Genomic DNA, 20839 nt, shown 5'->3' on the forward strand with positions numbered 1-20839 from the left:
GCCCCCTCTGTTGAATTGGCCGTTCCACGCGGTTTTAAAATTGTCAGATCTGACCGCCCTCTAGGTCGAGGCGGGGGGATAGCAGTTGTCTTTCGAGAACATTGGTCCTTTTCTTACGACTCCCAACAACAATTGCCTGAAGCCAAGATGCTCCATTTTTCCCTAATCTTTAACGCCCACTCTTCTATAGACGGCACGCTGGTCTATCGCCCTCCAGGTCACGTTGGTAACTTTGTGCAGGCCCTAGAAGAATTGATAGTCCCTCGGATTTTATGCCATTCCCGGTATCTTCTCCTAGGGGATTTTAACATTCATGTTGATACCCCGGACCTACCAGAGGTAGCCCGCCTTGCAGAAGCTCTCTCTATGGCCCAACTAAGGCAATGGGTAGCTGACCCTACCCATTTAGGAGGCCATATTCTCGATCTGGTATGCTCTAATTTTGATATCACTATGACTCATCCTGAGCCAGTAACCTGGTCGGACCACAAGCTTATCAGATTCTCTTGGCCTCTGATAACTGCTGCTGTGATCCACCCCCAAACTGCCCATACACAGAAGATTAATCTTAACACCCTCTCTGAGGGTCTTGCTGCTTCTCGCCCTTCGCTACCTTCTGATATCGAGGCCGCAGCCAACGCATTTAACTTATGGGTGGAATGCGCTACTACTGCATCAATTAATAGTAGTCGGGTCTGCAGACTCCGTTCTACCCCCTCTAAACCCTGGTTTTCCCCTGCCCTCCGAGACCTTAAATCAGACTGTAAAAAGCTGGAGAGGCTGTGGAGACAAGCCTATCTTCCCGAGGCAAAAAAGGATCTGCGGGTTGCACAAAAAAAGTATTATGCAGCCATCAGATCGGCCAAACGCAGCTATTTTGCAGGACGCATTAATAAAGCAAACAACAACAGTAGGGAAATCTTTACGATTGTAAAAAGTTTTGTGTCCCCCTGTGCATCACAACCTTTGTTGCCTGCTTCGAAGGAATGGTGCGAAGAACTATCTGAGTTTTTTATTGAAAAAATCGCTAAAATTCAGGAGGACCTACAAAATGCTTGCAATGGCCCCTCACCACCCCTAACCACTCTGCGTCCCTCAATGCCCACACGTACTGAGCAATTGGTTACGTTTACTCCTCAATTAAAATCTGACATCACCTCTATTGTGGCTGCTCTAAAATCAGGATCCCCCTCTGACCCCTGCCCGGCTAGAGTATTTGCGGGATTAGCGGAAACATTGGGAAATGAGGTTACTCAGCTGATCAACCTTTCGCTCCTTACAGCTACGGTCCCTGCATGCTGGAAGCAAACCAAATTGCTTCCATTGCTAAAAAAAAATGGATTAGATCCGGCCACGCCGTCTAATTACCGGCCTATATCTTTGCTCCCAGCTCTCGCAAAGATTTGTGAAAAGACTATCTTTAAGCAGCTGGATAAATTCGTTGAGTCAACTGATGCCCTACATCCAGCTCAATCCGGATTCCGGGCCTCCTATAGCACCGAGACGGCCTTGGTCGAAATCTCAGAAGCTATCCGGGAGTGCCTTGACGGAGGTGGCAGAGCGGCTCTGATTTTATTGGACCTCTCTGCTGCCTTCGATACGGTGCCTCACTCCCTATTACTCGCCAGATTAGCAGATATTGGTGTCACTGGTCCAGCATTTGACTGGCTGACTTCTTATTTGAATAATCGTACTCAACAGGTCTGGCTGCCCCCATTTGCCTCCACCCCCAAACAACTTTCCACAGGTGTTCCCCAGGGGTCCATTCTAAGCCCCCTGCTTTTTAATATCTACCTCACTCCGCTGATTTACCTCGCTGAACAACTAGGGGCAAAAATTATGGCGTATGCCGACGATACGCAGCTTTTGTTCACCTGGCCTAAAGATAATTTAGATACGTCGGATGCCCAACTCTGTCTGTCCTCTGTTTTTCAATGGCTGGCACACGCACAATTAAAATGCAACGAGAGTAAATCCGAGGTTCTGCTGTACGGCTCTTTTCCTGAGGATTTTAGTGAGCGTCTTTGGCCTGCTGATCTCCCTCCCCCAAAAGCCACATCTGGCCCAGTGAAAAACGTGGGAGTCTGGTTTGGTAAGAACCTTAAGTTCGAGGACCATATAAAGAAACTCACGGGGGTTTGTTTTGCCACCCTAAAAACCCTACGTAGGTTCTTCCCTCTTCTACCACAAGAAGCAAAAGAGACAGTCATCCGTGCCTTAATTCTCTCTAGGCTAGACTACTCGAACGGACTGTTCTGTGGATTGCCGGCATACCTGATTCACCGCCTTCAGGTCATTCAGAACGCCGCCGCCAGACTCCTGTTTAATGCACCTAGGCGCTCCAGTGCCCGTCCCCTGCTTTGTGCTCTCCACTGGCTCCCGGTCGCCCACAGGATTTTGTTCAAAATTCTAGTGCTGGCCTTCCGAGCCATCTATCAAACTGGCCCTGTCTATCTGAGAAAAAGGTTCTGTTTGTATGTACCTAACCGCCCTCTACGATCGGCCAACTTGTGCCAGATGTCTGTCCCCAAATTTAAATATTGCAGACTTGGCGGCCAATCAATCTCGGTAAAAGCAGCAAAATCCTGGAATGCCCTTCCCTTCCACTTAAAAACTGCACCGTCTCTTAATATTTTTAAGAAAGGACTGAAAACTCACCTTTTTAATATTAAAGTCTAATTCTTTCTGCTATGTTTCCTAATATTTGTCCTTTCCCAGTCTGCTCCGCCTTTACCGCGCCAGGATACTATTTTTTAGTAATAGAGCGCGTTATAAAAGCCTTTAATAATAATAATAATAATAAGGTACTTAAGAGAGTCAGCATTTGTCTTTGTTCAGTCTCTCTATATAAGAGATTAATTTACTGTAAGATGTGTTGGTCTGGCCCAGTATTTACACAAATAATTTCAAGAACACTATTTTATGTCTTTTATAGCGTTACCCAACCCAATGCAGGGTGTTAGAGCTCTTTACATAACATACACATTATACATTGACAATAAATCAAGTACATGTGTAAATCAATGTGCAAGATGAGTGACGTGAGACAGGGTTACAAGTTGTGTAAGTCACATGTCTTTCATAGCTCACTGTGCTATATTACAGGATTACAATTTATGAACTGCAGGAAACAAAAGGATCTCTGTGTTAAAAGCAGTAACCCACTTTACTATTGACATAAAATAAAAGTCTGTCATCTGCATGTTACGTGATGTGCTTTGCAGGAGACACATTAACCTAATACTACTTTGAAACAAATCTGAGACTTCACAAAACACAGATCTATCCAAAACATACGTTAAACTCCAGCGTTTTCTCACCATTATTACTATTCACTGAGAATTACTGGCATCTTTACAGCAGGTGCCTTAACCCAAACAAATATTTTAAAATGTAGACTTTGCAACCAATTAAGCATAACAGATGTACTGCCATGCTTCTCCTTGTTACAATTTCAGGGCTTGAAAAACATAAATGTATTAGGTGAGGCCCAGATTGTGCGGCAGGATTGCGCCACGTTTTTGGCTCGACCCCTACACCAAATCTAGGGGCATATTACCAAGGGCCAATATCACCGCCTTAGCGGGACTTTTTCCCGCTAAAGCGGCGATAATTTTATCGCCCTATTACCTAGCTGTCGCTAACACCAGTTAGCGACAGCTAGTAGGAGATAGCGATCATCTTGGGGCCCACTTTGCATGTCAGCGATATTTATCGCTAATGACATGCAAAGTGGGCGTGCCAAGATGTTAGCGACTAGAAATAGTCGCTAATATCGCTATCTCCAATTAGCAACAAAGCCTTAATTTTGGAAATATTCGCGTAAGCGCGAATATCTCCAAAAGCTAACGCCTGCCCAGAGCAGTTCTTAGCCATGTTATCCAATGGAAGGTGGATAACATGGCTAAGAGCATTGTCACGATAATGCATGAATATCGCAGATTTTTCAGCGATATTCATGCGTTTCGCAGGATTTTTACCGCTTTTGAGATAAACCTTGATAATATCAAGGTATCTCAGCGGTAAAAATCGTCGGAGCTCGGCGGTATAATTTTAGCAGCTAACCATGCATAGCGATAATTATCGCTATTGCTTGGTAATATGCCTCCCAATTTGTTAAATTTCATAAGCACTTAAATGTACTCATTATATACCTGTTAATTATATGTGTGAGGTCTTAATATCTGAGGTCACTTCTTGTGATGTCACAAGCAATGTCACGCGTCATGACATCATACGCTGTGATGGCACGCGTCATGAATTCCCCTGCATATTGCCTAACCTGGTTAGTCCCCCCACTTCTTTTATTTAGGACTTGTGTCTTGAGTATATCTGATTGAATCACAGACTGGCTAAGGCAGTAAGTATTTGAGTGTGTATTAGAAAGTATCTTCAATCCTGTAAGTATATGTGTGTGCCGTACATTTATTAAGCCAATACGGATCTTTGAGTATACTTCAGAATGTCTATGTAAGAAGTAAGTATATCCGTGAGTATTGCACGCTATTTAATCTAGTACATATAATTGAGTGGTTCCTAGAATGTCTGTCTTGTCTTTATGTTTGCGCCAGTAAATCATCTGAGAGTATTTTAAACCGTCTAAAGAGGCCGTAAATAAATGAGCGCACCGTAAAATGTATATTTGAGTACATCTGAGTGTATATTGTGCTTTCAATTAAAATATTCGACTGTGGTTTGGTCTATTTAGCTGAACCATTATTTAATTTTGAGTTTGGAAGGGATTGTGCATCTTACTATAGCCGCAAGTGTAGGTCTGTTGAACAGTCTAAGCGGCGAAACAGCCCTACTACCCCTTTACTAATGAACTAGTGTGGCTCACTGGTTAGAGGCGGCAGACCCGAGAGCAGAGGACGGCCCGGGACCAGGGTTCGATTCCCGGCGCGGCAGGTTTCTGGACCAGGGTCAGCGGACTCGATAATTCTCTCGCCTCGGTGCCCACTCTGATCAGCGATCACACTCGGCAACTCTGGGCATTAGCTTGCCTCATCTTCACTAACGGCCCCACCAGACCGCCGGGGATGCCTGGTCTCACCCTGGAGATACCCATTAAGGGACCATCTCTCAGGGAAGCCAGGAAGGGTTTCGCAGCGGTCGAAGTGCCTTGGGACCCTACGGGTAAGTAGTGCGCTATATAAATGCCAATACATTTACATTTCACATTTACATTTACAACTTCATGCAGCTTTCCTAATGTACTCCAAAGAACATTGGCAGGTCCCGAGGAGTCTCAATGACGCTGACATTAAGCGGCTCAGCAGTAATTTTCAACAAAAGCCTCTGCCGCCCCCTGGCGGATAGAAAAAAAAGCACTTCCTCTACCTCTTGCTATAACCTAGTGATGATGATAGTCAAGCTTATTATTTGAAAACTGAAATGTACACTCGTCTGCACACTCTGGCAGGCCTGTCATGAGGCACTTCAGCTTTTATGAACATTTATCCCAAAGACTTCTTACACACGGACGAGTTTGCACTAGTTCTCCTAACGCGTTCTGGGGTATTTATTCGCAACAATTCCGTTTAGTCGTATTTTGAAAGTGTTGTTCGCAATCAAATACGTGCACATCCGGTACTGGAAATCACTTCTATGTATTTTGTGGTACGTGCCACCCATCAGTGTCTCCCTTTAGGGAGTTCGTAGCACACTACTACGTGTACATCTGTACACAGGTGAGGGTGTACACCTCATGGAGCAGCAGACTTTAGGACAGCCGGCACCTGGACTAAGGAGGCGGGCGGTAAACCTGAACTGCCACGGTGACTTGCAGTTCGCTTGCTTAGGAGAGTTGCTGCCTACAAAGGAGTCAAAGTAAGTACCAGCCACCAGAGTGTGTGCGTGCTTATTCGACCCAGCGAAAACAGTACTTGCTGAATATTTAACTAAACACTAAGGGGCAGATTTATGAAGGGCTTGCGCCACGTTTACGCCGCCGTTGCGTGACGCAACGGCGCGGAAACGTGGCGCATCCCTGCGCCCTATTTACAACGTGACGCATCTAGGAGATGCGTCACGCTGTACAGCACTGTGCCATGAGGAGGCGTTCCTGCGCAGGGGGGGGGGGCGTTCCTGCGCAGGAACGCCTCCTGAAAGTGGCTGAGTGAAATCTATGAGATTTCACTCAGTCACTTTCAGGGCAATGCTGCGTCAAAACCCTGCGCCTGCTTGAAGCAGGCGTAAGGCTTGAGGCAGCATTGAAAGAATAGGCCCCCCAGAGCATTGCTGGAGCTGCGTCGCGCTTGCGACGCAACTCCAGCAATGCGTCACTTTTACGGCACAGATGCGTGACGCATCTGTGCCGTTTTTGCCCCATGGTGCGCCGCATCATAAATGCGGCGCACCATGGGTGGCGTAGCTGTGGCGCACTGTGGCGCATGTTAACTGGCGCATCCCTCGGGATGCGCCAGTTAACATAAATCTGCCCCTAAGGGGCAGATTTATGAAGGGCTTGCGCCACGTTTAAGCCGCCGTTGTGTGACGCAACGGCACGGAAACGTGGCGCATCCCTGCGCCCTATTTACAACGTGACGCATCTAGGAGATGCGTCACGTTGTACAGCACTGCGCCATGAGGAGGCGTTCCTGCGCAGGGGGGGGCGTTCCTGCGCAGGAACGCCTCCTGAAAGTGGCTGAGTGAAATCTATGAGATTTCACTCAGTCACTTTCAGGGCAATGCTGCATCAAAACCCTGCGCCTGCTTGAAGCAGGCGTAGGTCTTGATGCAGCATTGAAAGAATAGGCCCCCCCAGAGCATTGCTGGAGCTGCGTCGCGCTTGCGACGCAACTCCAGCAATGTGCCACATTTCCGGCACAGATGCGTCACGCATCTGTGCCGTTTTTGCCCCATGGTGCTCCGCATCATAAATGCGGCGCACCATGGGTGGCGTAGCTGTGGCGCACTGTGGCGCATGTTAACTGGCGCATCCCTCGGGATGCGCCAGTTAACAAAAATCTGCCCCCAAGGGGCACGTTGCATCACTCAAGGCGGCGTAAATGGCGCAGGGTGGGCGTTCCGGGGCAGGTGCGCCTCGCAAAAGTGGCTGAGTGAAATCTATGAGATTTCACTCAGTCACTTTTAAGCCAATGCTGCGTCAAAAGCCTGCGCCTGCTTGAAGCAGGCATAGGTCTTGACGCAGCATTGTTAAAATGGGGCACCCCCGATCCTTGCTGGAGCTGCGTCGCGCTTGCGACGCAACTCCAGCAATGCGCCACATTTCCGGCACAGATGCGTCACGCATCTGTGCCGTTTTTGCACCATGGTGCGCCGCATTATAAATGCGGCGCACCATGGCTGGCGGAGCTGTGGCGCACTGTGGGGCATGTTAACTGGCGCATCCCTGGGGATGCGCCAGTTAACATAAGGGGCAGATTTATGTTAACTGGCGCATCCCCAGGGATGCGCCAGTTAACATGCGCCACAGTGCGCCACAGCTCCGCCAGCCATGGTGCGCCGCATTTATAATGCGGCGCACCATGGTGCAAAAACGGCACAGATGCGTGACTAAACATAAAACCTGGGGCCATAATATCAAGGAACGGCGATAACATTATCGCTGCTTTAGCGGCAGGAAACTGCTGCTAAAGCAGCGATAATGGGCTTGATAATATGCCCTTGTAAATTTCCATAGAAGCCCAGGTTCTGGTGTGAACCTGGGCTTCTATGGGAATTCACAAGGGCATATCATCAAGCCCATTATCGCTACTTTAGCAACAGTTTCCCGCCGCTAAAGCGGCGATAATTTTAACGCCGTTCCTTGATAATATGGCCCAAAGGGGCATATTAGCAAGAACCTCTTTAAAATTATCGCTGTTTTAGCAGCAGGAAACTGCCGCTAAAATGGCGATAATAGGCTTGCTAATATGCGTTATAGAATTTTAATAGAAGCCTAGGTTAGATGTCCTGCACATCTAACCTGGGCTTCTATTGAAATTCTATAACGCATATTAACAAACCCATTATCGCCGTTTTATCTGTAGTTTCCTGCCACTAAAACGGCGATAATTGTAACAAGGTTCTTGCTAATATGCCCCTGAAATCTTTGATTTCCTAAGATACTCTAGTCAAGATGCGCTGTTTCCAACAGAAACCTGGCTCTTGGATAGCTCAAACCCGGTCATCCTCAGTGCTATCCCGAAGGGCTATGCAATAGTTAGGAAGGATTGCTTCCCTCATTAGGGTGCAGGAATTGTGATCATTTTCTAACAGTACATTAGATGTATGCTCACAACACAGAGCTGAAGGAGCATCAAGCCTCCCTCTTTACTCTAGCCTTCTCCACTACTAGCTCAATGGCTGTTTTTCTTATTTATCAACTTCCAGGTCCTTCGTCTATCTTTGTGCCCTCATTAGCGGGTTGTCTTTCCTCTTACGCCCTACGATATAACACCTTTTTTGTCCAAGGTGTCCTTAACATTCACTTCGAGGATGCCAATTGTTGTCTGGCAACTTCTATTATTAATGACCTGAATATTTCCCAATTATCAAAGAGGGTTAACATCCTACTGCATATCTTAGGCCACCTGTTAGACCCAGGAGCTTATTTATGAGCCCTTGCGTCACTTTTGCGCTGCCGGTGCGTCACTTTATGTGACGGACCAGCAGCTTAAAAAGTGAGCCTTGTTGCACCATATTTACAAAGTGACGCTTCTAGGTAGATGCGTCATTTTGTAAACCCCGGCACCACATTATACTTGCTCCAGGTAGAATGTATGCAGGGTAGGGCATTCCGACGCAAGAAAGGGTCGTAGAAGTGAAGCAGTGAAATCTATAAAATTTCATTGTGACACTTCTAGGACACAAATTTTCAATATCTTACGCCTGCCCCATGGCAGGCGTAAGACTGACGCAGGCACATTTAACATTGTTGGAGTTGCGTCACTTTTGCGCCTACATATACGTCAGAAATACTGATGTGTTTGTAACTCATTGCGACATGATGCGTCATACTGTAAATATGATGCATCATTAGTGTCGTAAGGAGTGCGCAATGAAAAGTGATGCATCACTGTTTTGCTCGCAGCGATGCATCACTTTTCATAAATGAGGCCCCCAGTGTTTGCCAACTGACAAGCATCCGGTGGTGTGATTATTATATGATCCCCTTCCAAGTAGATCTGGTGAGCCCCCCTACAATTTTTAGGATCTGTGGTACCTATATAAATGCTAAATTGGCAAGGTCTCCATGTAGGCTTTAACGTAAGCCTTACAGACCCAAATACTTGTTGGGGAAGGACTGTGAATCGGCTAACCATATAATGGAAAGTTGGATCACCAGTGCTCTTGATAGGGTGATCCTGCTTAAAGACTGTACAACACGCAGAATCAAACCATTGGTGGAATGGTTCAATGCCAAGCTCCTCTCCCTAAAAACATTGTGCAAACAGCTTGAGTGCATCTGGCGTAAAGTTAAGACTGTCACCAGTAACTAGACTATCATGGTGCTCCGAAAATCTATCATAAAAACATCCGCAATACCAGGAATCTTTTCTTATACCAACAAACGCGATTCTGCCCAAAACTTGGCTAGGGAATTATTCTTGATTGTTAAATCTTTGAGATCGCTAGATCAGGTCGCCCGCAGGCCACCCCCACCCTATAGAGTTGCAATACCATTGCCCAATTCTTTCACGACAAGGGGGAGAATGTATATCAATACTTTACATGAGTCACCAGGACATTCGGTGGCCAGGAAGCCTGGGCGGGAGAGCTAGATACAACAGGGGGCCTGTCAAATTTCACCCAGCTCTCCTGGGAGGAACTACGAGCCCTGATTATCAGGATCAAATCAGGCTCTCCAAAGGATCCTGCACCCCGTAGGATCTTGAAATCAGTGGTGAAATCCATTCTACCTGGTCTACGCAACCTTCTCAATATTTCTTAGAACATCGGGCACGCTGGCCAAATGTTGGAAACAAGCAATAGTTAAGCCACTTCTTAAAAAAACCTTCCCTAGGCCCAGCCTTAACGGAAAACTTTAGGCCCATTTCCCTTCTTCAATTTTTTGCCAAAGTTGCAGAAGAACATGTCAATAGCCACTTAATACATTTCATCACAGACAACATTCTATTGCACAAGTCTCAATCTGGCTTTCGGGCTCAACACAGCATTGAGTAAGCATTGCTGCTGGCCTCGGAGTCACTCAGAGACTTGACATATAAAGGCCAGACTGATGCCTTAATCATGCTACATAAGTGCAGTGTTTAACACCATCTCCCATGGCTTCTTACTACATCAGCTACGGAGCTGTGGAATCTGCTTCTTGGCCCTTAAATGGTTAGCCTCGTATTTTCAAGGGCGGTCTTTCCAGGTAGTAAATACCCCCTATGCCTCTGGAGAATTTCCCCTACATCAGGGGGTGCAGCAGATTTCCACTTTGAGCACAACGCTATTTAACATTTATGTGAGACCCCTGCAGACGTAGTAGTTAAACACAATGTTTCCATGGTATCCCACGCTGACGATACACAGCTGATTATGTCGCTTGCCCTGGTTGAGGCTGAGTCAGCAGCTAGCTTTAAATCTTGCATGGTAAACCTGGCCCAATGGATGAGTTTAAGTTGTCTCAAACTGAACGCTAATGAAGCCAAGGTCATGAAAGTAAGGAGCAACCCTCAATACGGTCCTCGGCCTGAACGCCACAGACACCAGGGGGCATATTACCAAGGGCAAGTATCGCCACTTTTTCGGCGAATTTTGCTGAGAAAGCTGCGATACTGCTAGAGCCCTCTTAACAAGGGCATTTTAAAGCCTGGCCCAAGCCCACTTTGCATGTCGCCGATAAACATCGCTAATGACATGCAAAGTGGGCGTTCCCACGTCCAACCACATGAAAAATGTGGTTGGAGGTGGGAACACCCTATTAGTAAGGAAGGCGATGGGAGGAAAAGACCTGCGATAAACTCATTTATCGCAGGTCTCCCAACGCCTGCTCTGACCAGGCGTTAGGCATTGATAACTTGGGGGTGTGGATCATAAAGCTGAATCCTCTCCCCCATATTATCAAGGTCCACATTAGCGCATGAAAACAAAGTTTGTTTTCATGCCCTAATGTGCCATATTGCCGACTATCACCGGATTTCCATTCGCCTACCTGATGCGCATTGATAATTGCACGCTAAAACAGCAATGAAATCCGGCGATAGCCGGCGATACGGGAATGTGCGTTGTGCGTTTTCCAAAGCACTCCTTGGTAATATGCCCCCAGGTGCCTTCCATGACCCTAAGACCAAAGTTAAAAACCTAGTACCTTGATTTGATGAATCTCTTTCCTTTGATGGCCAAATTGCATGTGTGGCTGAGAAATGTATTGGCATACTAAACATGATTGCGAAAATTTCCGACCTTCTCCCCATCCAAACAAGAAAGGCTGGCCCATGTAGTCTCGAGATTGGACTACTGCAACAGCCTTAATATTGGAGTGTCCAAACTTAATATTAAAAAACTGAAAAGAGTGGAAAATGCAGCGGTCCGTCTTCTTCTCAACCTTTCTAGACGGCCACATGTCTCTAGCTTTGGCCATGTGTTAAAACGAAGTAATAGTGCAGACATCTCTTGTAGAAGGTATAAGTAGATTTATTCACGTAGCAATCAGCAGGTATACAGTTACAAGAAGATCCTTAGTAAATCAGGTAGTCTCTGGTAAAGCCCCACCAGGAGCAAGGTCCACTCTGCTCAGCCCATCACACCAACTGAATTTCCCCACATACAAAGCAACCCCAACATTCCACATGACATCATCGCAGGCTGAGCAGGCAGAGAGAGAACCAGAAAGGAGAGACTGAAATGGCAGTAAGCACATTACAACACAATGCTTCACTGGCTTCCCTTGGAGTAGCTTACTAGTTTTAAGGCCATGCGCCTATGTCATAGAATTCTATTTAACAAAGGGCCTACCCATATATGTAAACTGATCAAACCCTACCTGCCTGGCCACCATCTGAGATCTACGGACTCAGCTCTGGCGATCATTCCTAGGGCGAAGAAAGCCCGGCTGCGGGGTCGCTCTTTCAGTGTAGTGTGCAGCCAGACACTGGAACACGTAAGACGAGAGCCAGCCGAAGCCCTGGAGACCTGGCTGTACAGGGTAAGTTATCTTTCCTAGTCTCATGAGAGCTTCCCCTCAGCATGTCCCTTTCTATAGTATATTTTTCGATAGCGGATATTCTTCTTCCTTTCACCTTCTGAGCACTTCTCGATCTCGCTTGTTCCTGTTTTGTGAACAATCCTAGTGCCGGGATGCTCCAGTCGGAGTAAGCTGTGCACTTTATCAAACTTAATAACATAACATAACAAAACAAAACATGACATAAAACCACCGAGTGCAGATCTGAGAATATGTTTGAGAATCCACCTGGATGACTTTTATGAGATCTGAAATTACTCTGGGTAACCCACGACTGCTGGAGATTCTTCAGAATACACATTTGCTTTATCATGTGTGCCTACATAAGGTACACTAGAACATATCCACGCTCAAGGACATTTGACTTACAAGAATATTTCGTACTTTCCCAGTGAAAAAACGTCTTCCCCTGAACTCTCATCAGATTTGTGGGTGTTTCTTCCCTTGTCCCACCACGGATACCTGCTTGCTGTCACTATTGTGTGGATTAGGTGTAAAAGCATATTCAGGATCGGATAGGGAAACAACCTGTATAAATATTGCCACCCTAGAAAGAGAAATCATTAAAATAGGGAGGCATATACAGAAAGGAACAAAGGAAGCAAAGGTAAGAATGAGAGAAAAAAGATGGGCAGATAGAACCTAATTGAGCTTGTGAGTGTTCAACATAAACGTGTGGACGCTCTCCAAAGCACAAAGAAACCCATTCTTGGGATCAAATTTGGTCTTCATCGCAATTCTAATTTGTAAGTAGAATTTCCTTGAGAACAGCCCATAGTTATGAGGGCAAAATCCCACCAATGCTGACTCTGTGAATCAGGAATTTGGGGCCAGATGTACGACCCATTTTTGGATGCGCAAATGGCTTTGCGACCCGTTTGCGCATGCATAAATACCAAGGGTTCATGTACAAACCCTATTTAGCGAGTCGCAATTTATTTGCGATTCGCTAAATATGATTTACGACTCACAATTAGGAAGGGGCGTTCCAAGCGTGCCCCTCCCTAATAGCGACTCGCTACCCCATGTAAGAATGTTTTGCAACCGCAATAGGGGTCGCAGAACACTCACAATGTATCACCGTCTTCAAGAGGGTGGTAAAACACTCGCAAAAGCGAAGGGGTCCGCATGAGACCTCTTCCTCTTTGTTAATGCAGGGTAAAATATTTTTTACGGGCAGGCATTGGTCCCAGGGACCACTAACTGCTCTTAAAAAAAATGAAACAAAAACGTTTCATTTTTCCTTTTTTAAATGAATTCCGTTTTCCTGCATTTAAAAAAACTGCTTTATTTAAAAGCAGTCCCAGACATGGAGGTCTGCTGAGCCCAGCAGGCCACCATACCTGGGAGGGCCAGCCATTTCCAATGGGGTCGCAAATTATGGGTGCCTCATGAATATTGATGAGGCATGCAATTTGCAACGCCATTGGGAATCGCAAACAGTGTCTCTGACACTGCTTTACATTGGCATTAGCGACTCGCAAATTGCGACTTGCTAATGGCAATGGTCGTACATCTGGCCCATAGTTTGCTATTGTCATACCCAGGGGCGTCTCCTCTGCTAAGGTGGCACCCCACTGCTCTCAGAGCAGTAAAAAAAGGAAAAAAATAAAATGATAATAACTTCGGTATTATCATTTTATTTATTGTAGTTGTGGAGCTGGGTTAGGGAGGGGTGGGGCTGGTGCCACAGGGGGGAGGAGTGACGGAGGACACGGTAAGTACGCATGACTGTTTGACTGGCCGTGCTGGGCTGGCCAAGCCGTCATGTTCAAAAATACGAAAGAGGGGCCCTGTAAACCTAAACTAAGGATAGGTAAAGGGAACAACCCACCAGGGAAGATAAATATTACAAAAACATGAAAAGGGGCATTCCCAATGAATAAAGCACCATATAAATGAAATCAACCAAAGTCACCCACAGAACAGCTGATGTCATTTTAGAAAAAATTATTTTTAAATAATCATTTTTTTGATAAGATTCTCAGGACCAAAGTAAATTTGGGCCAACTTCTAGTGCATGAAAATTCATAAAGTTATACAATCATGGAAAAACATCAGCCCAAAGACTAATAAAACATTAAAAACATGCCACACAGTTCAGTCATTCTAGTCATTCTAATCATTCGTCCACTAAACTCTCTATCACACAAACCATGTAGTCATACTCAATCAGAACAGTAGGGGTCATGCAGTAGAGGGGAAGCGCTGACGTGCGCTTCGGAAGTAAAGAATAATTTAGGAAAGTCCTTCATCAGGGCGCCTATCCAGACACAAGCCGTCATGTGCACTTTGTAAGTTCCCCACCAGGCTGTAAAGCCCAGCCTGGTGAGGAACATGCCCAGCTTCCCAGCCCCTGTCTGAGCGCCAAACCTTGGCACTGAGACCACTCACAATGCTGCATTGCAGCATTGTGATTGGCTTTGGGGATTCTGGGAGGCTGTGTGCTAGCCTCCTTCCAGAACTTGCCAGGAAAAGCAGAGACGGTGGCCGTCAAAAGGTAAGTTGTTAAAAAAAAAATTGTTTTACCCATCCTACCCCCCATTTTCTGCCAGCCGCCACTGGTCACCTGCAGCCATTTGTTCACCTCCACTGAATATAGGTCCACAAACAGTTTAGTGATTTGGTTGTATCATTTGCTGTTTACCAATTGAACTTGTGGTTATACTGCTCATCGTTCATATCCTGTTTGTCCCTTTTTTATTTGTGTCCACAAAAAGCTACGTCCTCCTGCAGCTCAGTGTCCTGCCGGAAGAAGGAGACATGCAAGATGATCAGGGGCAGCCCAGTGTGTGTCCCACAGTCAAACGCAGTATGCTGGGGGTGGGGAGACCCACATTTACACACATTCGACGGCCGCAACTACGACTTCCAGGGCACCTGCACCTACACCTTCGCCAAGACCTGTGATGAGGAAAACACCCTACCAGTATTCAACATTAAAGCGAAGAACGAGAACCGAGGCAGCACCAAAGTATCATACGTCAGCTTTGTAACTATTGAAGTCTACGACTACATCATCTCCCTTTTCAGATTTGAATATGGTCAAGTCAGGGTAAGGAGACTGAATCTGATTTCTTTACTTCTTCATGAGTTTTCTAACGTGCTCTAAAGTAACATTCAATGATTTCAGAGCTCTAGAGATTTTAACCATGAATACTTTGTGACAGCTAGAGAAGGCACTGTTGAAAACACAGGGGAGGCACTGTTGAAAACACATCGGGGCTTATTTATAAGGAAATGATGGCGTGCAAAGATGTGACAAATTCTGCAGCGCCACGCTTTGCCATTTTCAAAATGCAGGGATGCGCCGTGTTTACAAAAATATGGTGCACCCCCGCGTTTTCCCTTGCGCTGGCCCTTAAAAAATGGCTGCCTAGGGCCAACGCAGACACCCCTGCGCCATAGTGCAAGCATGCCTGCGTTACAGGGAATGATTGTTTATGCCCTGGAAGGTCTCCCTTCCTGCACAAACACAACGAATAATGGTAATTTGTTACTTCTATGTGTGCTGCCTTCCGCAGCACAATAGAAGTAGCAAATCGTTATTATTTAATGATTGTTTGTATGCCGGAAGGGACAATCATTAATGGCAGTTTGTTCTTTAGATGTGTGCTACAGAATGCGGCAAACATAGAGGTACCAAATCCCCATTATTCATTGTTTATGTGCAGGAAGGGAGACCTTTCTGCACATAAACAAGTATTTCTCCTCGCTCCGCCATTCTAACACCTGCTAATGCATGGCGTTGGATTTTGGCACTGCCTTTTATTCACACATCCATGTAAATCTGGGGTAGTGTCAAGAAGCAATGGGCATTGGGGTGGAATGCCCACAGCAACGCTCATTGCATGCCCCTTTCACACAGATACCAGTGCGAAAGGGTAACATTTTTACAAAGGTACTTTTTGTGGCTTAACTCCATTTTGCAAATATGGTACAGGGCAATGCACCATCGAAACATTTTAAAAAGTGATGTTCCAGTGGTGCAATTCCCTTGTAAATATGCCCCAAAGTGCGATCACAACGTGCAAATCGCTGCCCACCCCTCACTGAAACGACTCCCAAGAAGATGGACAAGTGTGATTAATGCTAAGGGTGCAGCCTTTTATTCACATAGTCACACACAATCTGTGAGGAATGATAACTATAGTTAAGCAGACGTTATTTTAATGAGAATACAGGATGTAAGATCAGCCAAAGCCATTATTGTTGTGAGAATACATGACGCAAGATCAGAAAAACAGATCAAAGTTTGTGTAAGCAATAAAAGAGTTGTCCCCACCCATTCAAACGTAAAACTTCATCAGCCAAATACATTATTGTTATGAGAATACATGACGTCAGATCAGTGAAACAGCTGAAAGATTGTGCAAGCAATAAAAGCATTGCCTCCACCCATTAGAAGACTGATTCTACCCATTGTCTCAGCATCACTCTGTTGGGTTTATTCCTTCTAGTGGATGATTCTGGGTTAGCATGCTTAAAGGGGGATGCAACCCCTGCCTCCTTCTTTCCAGGCCAAGGGGGCTCTGGATTGATATTATCATAACGCCATTGAAATGTTGATATGGAGCCATCAGGTTGGCAGGTCTCGCTCCATAGCCAACCCTGACGGGGCAATCTACTACCACCAAACCAGGGTAGGTGAGTGTCCAGGTAGGTAGTTGGCGTGTGCACTGCCCGAGTAGGAGACCCATGTGGGTTTTCTCTACCTCAGGGGTCGGACCTCTCTATGAGACACTTCCTAGGTGTTGCCCATTCTTTTGTTAGGGCATTGTAGCACTTACCCACTGTAAATGCAGTGGAAAAGTCTGACGCTCAATCCAGGGATGTGTGGCTTACTTGAGCTTTGGTCAGGTCTGCCATGGCCGGCCAGTAGGTGCACACGTGCACCTATTCTGCTTTAAGACCTGCGCCAAGTCTGCCATTGCAGGCTGATGGGCACACTTGCACCAAGTGTTCTCTACATATGTATCCAGTCTGCCATCACAAACCGGTATGTACTTTGCACCAATGGTGCTCTTAAATGTGTCCAGCATGCCATTGCAGGCTGGTGTGTGGGCGCTGCACCAATTGTGCTCTTGAATACATGTCCTGCCTGCCATTGCAGACTGGTATGCTTGTTGCACCAATGGTGATCTTAAGTTTGTGTCCAGCCTGCCACTGCAGGTTGGTATGTGCTTTGCACTGATGATGCTCTTACATGTCCAGCCTACTATTGCAGGCTGACACGCGCATTTGCGCATTTACTCAGACTGGCCTGTGTGAGTCACTAACCATTCTAAGGAAACCTTTCACTTCCAACCGAGTACCCTGAGTGTACATCCTAAGGGGTGAAGCAAGTGGTAGGTGAAAGGCAGGGCAGGGAAACATTTGTGTCCCCTGCCCCGGTAGCTAAGAATACTCGTGTGTTTTCGCTACCACTGAAGTTTTCACTTCCAATAAGTTAACATGGGGACATGGTTGATATTACTTCAGGCTGCAATAGAAGATTGCACTGGAGCAGTCTCATGATGTTTATTTTTATTTTATTTATTTGAAATGTTTTATAAAGCGCTAACAAGACCCAAACGGGAATCAGAGCGATGTACAGGTTTGGAAACAACATGGGTAACCAAAATACAATGAGACAGTGGGAGAGGTTAAAAACAACGGGGGTAAACAGATCCGGTCGAGGGTTGGATGTGTAAGCTCGACCAGAGCAGTGGCAGAAGTGCCCTCGAGCATGATAACAATTAAATAGACAAGCATACAATAAATTGCACCGACAAAGTGCAATAAGAGTCAACATTATGACAGAGCAAGAGCATGAGAACAAGTCAATGCTGTTAGAAAATGCTGTTAAAGTTCATTGAAGAATAGCCCTTTGACATGTTTCTTGGAAGATGCAGTTGAAGCATTGGATCTGATCTCAGGAAGCAGGGCATTACAGATTCTTGGAGCAAGACCTGTGAAAGCACGATTTTAGGAGCTTTTGTTTTTGAATCTGGGCGGTCTCAAGAGTAGGGTAGATGTACTTCTTAGGTCCCGGCCTGAGCCCGAAGGTTCATGCTTATTTGCTAGGTAGATCGGGATGTTGTAATGTAAAGCTTTATGTGTCAAGCAGGCTACCTTGAAGTGGATCCTGGCTTCGATAGATAGCCAATTTAGTTGCATAAGGTTTGGGGAGATGTGGTCATGCTTTCTAGAACCCGTGATGAGTCTGGCCGATGTGTTCAGGGTGGCTATGAACGGGTCCAAGCTAGCTTTGGGAAGTCCAGCATGGGTCACCATACCATATTTCAGTCTAGAGATCACGAGGGAATGAACCGCCGGCCTGATGTCTTAGGGAGGGAGGAAACATTATCTTCTGGACACCTGAATAAAACTAGGTTCTGGGTACCACAAAAGATCATTTTAACTCACCCACTCACTTCTACAGGCCCACACACCCACATGCACAACTGGGGTGTCTCCTTAAAAGATTTCCGCTAAAGATCCCTCTCGCTGGGCCAGTGTGGGACAGCAGCGCCACCCCCACGAAGAGCAACACCCGATGATGATGCATGACACTTGCAAGGGTGTGTGAGGGCACCAAGTAAAAAAAGGAGAAATTCCCCCACCTTCACCACTATCCAACTTTATTGAGAGAACACCCTCACATATTCCCCAACCATCAGATGTTGGTCTATCCTCTCTCCTTTAGGAACAGCTACCCCTCAGTAAGAATTACGCTTGTCTTTGGGAGCTAGGGTACTGGACTTACTATTTCAATTTGGCTCCCTGTCCCCCCCTCTTCATTGTGCTTTGTGACTTAGTACAGCAGCTAGCCATGGGACAATAGCATTATCTATCTTCCTCTTTTCCATCCCTCCACCCTCTCTGGAGACACACGGACCCCTCACACCATCTCTGAAGGGCCGTTATAACAGGCATCCGTATACACATTAGAGAATGGATAACCCAGGCTTGAGCTTTGATGATGACACAGTAGCAGACATTCTGAGGGCCCCATCTTTACTAGCAGCAGATGGTAGTGCAGCAACAGGAAGTAAGAATGATGACTGGATAGCATTACAAACATTGCGGAAACTTCAAATTAAAACTACCCTCCATGGCATAGTTATGACAGAATACCTACGAGCTAATAATGTCCCCAATGGCCTCCTGGTTACACTAACCCCCAGGATCTTCCTACAGGATCTCACGTTCCGTCGAGAATGGTCCAAGATGGCATGGAAGTGTACACGAGATTGGCTTGTCTTAATAATCAACATGGCTAAACGCCTTTCTGATAAACCTTTGATCCATATCACACTAGCTGAGAATGGACTAAAAGCTGGTATCTCTATCATAGCATTCAAATCACGTTTGGCAGAAATAAATGAGGAGATGAATGAACACAAGGAGTTCCTAACAAAACAAAAGATAACAAAACTCCAAAAGCACGTAAAACGCTTCAACGAAGAGAAAATCGACTCCTGCACCAAGGAAGACTACATCTTCGAGAACAACGAGACGGGTTCGGATGATGGGAGCAGCACCAACTCAAGAAGGTCGGGTCAACCAACAGAGATTCCAGCTACGAGGGCAGGAATTATACGTCCAATTCCAGAGGGACACAGAGACAACATCGGCCACCCTTATACCAGAACTTTCCACCTCACCCACTTCACCCACAGGTGTACCCAGGACAATGGATGGGACCCCAATCAATGTGGAATATACCACAAGGATTCCCACCACAAGCACCTCTATATAACCAACTACTGAACCCCCCTTTTTACAACAGAGATAGGAGCAAAGGAAGAGGAAGAAGAAGAGGAGGACCGAAGAATGTTCACTGGGAGGACCCATTACCAAAGAAGTTACAGAGCATGGCATCAGAATAAAGACGCCGGTGGTGAATCTCTCCTCAAGAACATTGTCTGAGGGCGAATCCGAGATCTTGGAGAGGGGCCTGGGTTTCGTTCCGACACCGTCCCAAGATATGTTCGGACTCCTCCAAGAGCTACATCAATTATTTCGGAAAGTGAGAATTAAGGCATTTTTCCAAGACAAACCAGAGACCCCAAACACTGGGACGGGTCTGAGGAAGAAGTCAAAATTCACCACAACAGCTGCCATGACACCCAACTAAGTACTCTGTTCACCTTCGAACAAGCTGTCTTGAAGGAGATTACAGCAATCCAAGCCAGACACACATTTAACAATATATCCTATAAAGAAAGGAAATCACTGAAATCCATCATATGACACCAGCATCATCCTTAAACCGGCGGATAAGGGTGGTGCCATTGTGATCCAGGATGCGGACACATACGAACCCGAGTGTTGCTGCCAACTGACTGGCACCAGATGCTATCGACCAATCAACGAGGACCGACACCTTGCTTTGAAAAAGAACATCTTTGCCTTTCCAAAACAGATTTACCATCAGATTCAAGGCACCAGCATGGGAAGCACCTTCGCTCCTAGTCTGGTGTGCCTCTACATGGCCAATTTTGAAGTCAAATGTATCATAGGGGATAACAACCCCCACAGGACCAATATAGTGATGTGGCATTGCTACATCAACAACATCCTCTTTTTTTGGAAAGGAGATGATGAACTGTGCAAGAGGTTCTGTGAATGGATCAACACCCTTGACCCATTCCTTAAATTCTCTGGGAACAGAGCGCAACAGAGTATTCCATTTCTAGACTTCGAAATCTCGCT

At 46.1% G+C, this 20839-nt stretch overlaps 1 protein-coding gene across 1 annotated transcript in view; it reads left to right on the plus strand.

Moving 5' to 3' along the window:
• The window catches only part of LOC147701272 (IgGFc-binding protein-like), a 901303-nt gene that overhangs the window by 17048 nt on the left and 863416 nt on the right, over positions 1 to 20839 (plus strand). Inside the window, exon 3 of the mRNA XM_086929332.1 lies at positions 14860 to 15194. Coding sequence (XP_086785458.1) covers positions 14860 to 15194 — 335 coding nt within the window. The remainder of the gene's footprint in view (positions 1 to 14859; positions 15195 to 20839) is intronic.

The sequence above is a fragment of the Lissotriton vulgaris genome, chromosome 7, assembly GCF_964263255.1.
Source record: "Lissotriton vulgaris chromosome 7, aLisVul1.2, whole genome shotgun sequence".
Classification (NCBI taxonomy): Eukaryota; Metazoa; Chordata; class Amphibia; order Caudata; family Salamandridae; genus Lissotriton; species Lissotriton vulgaris.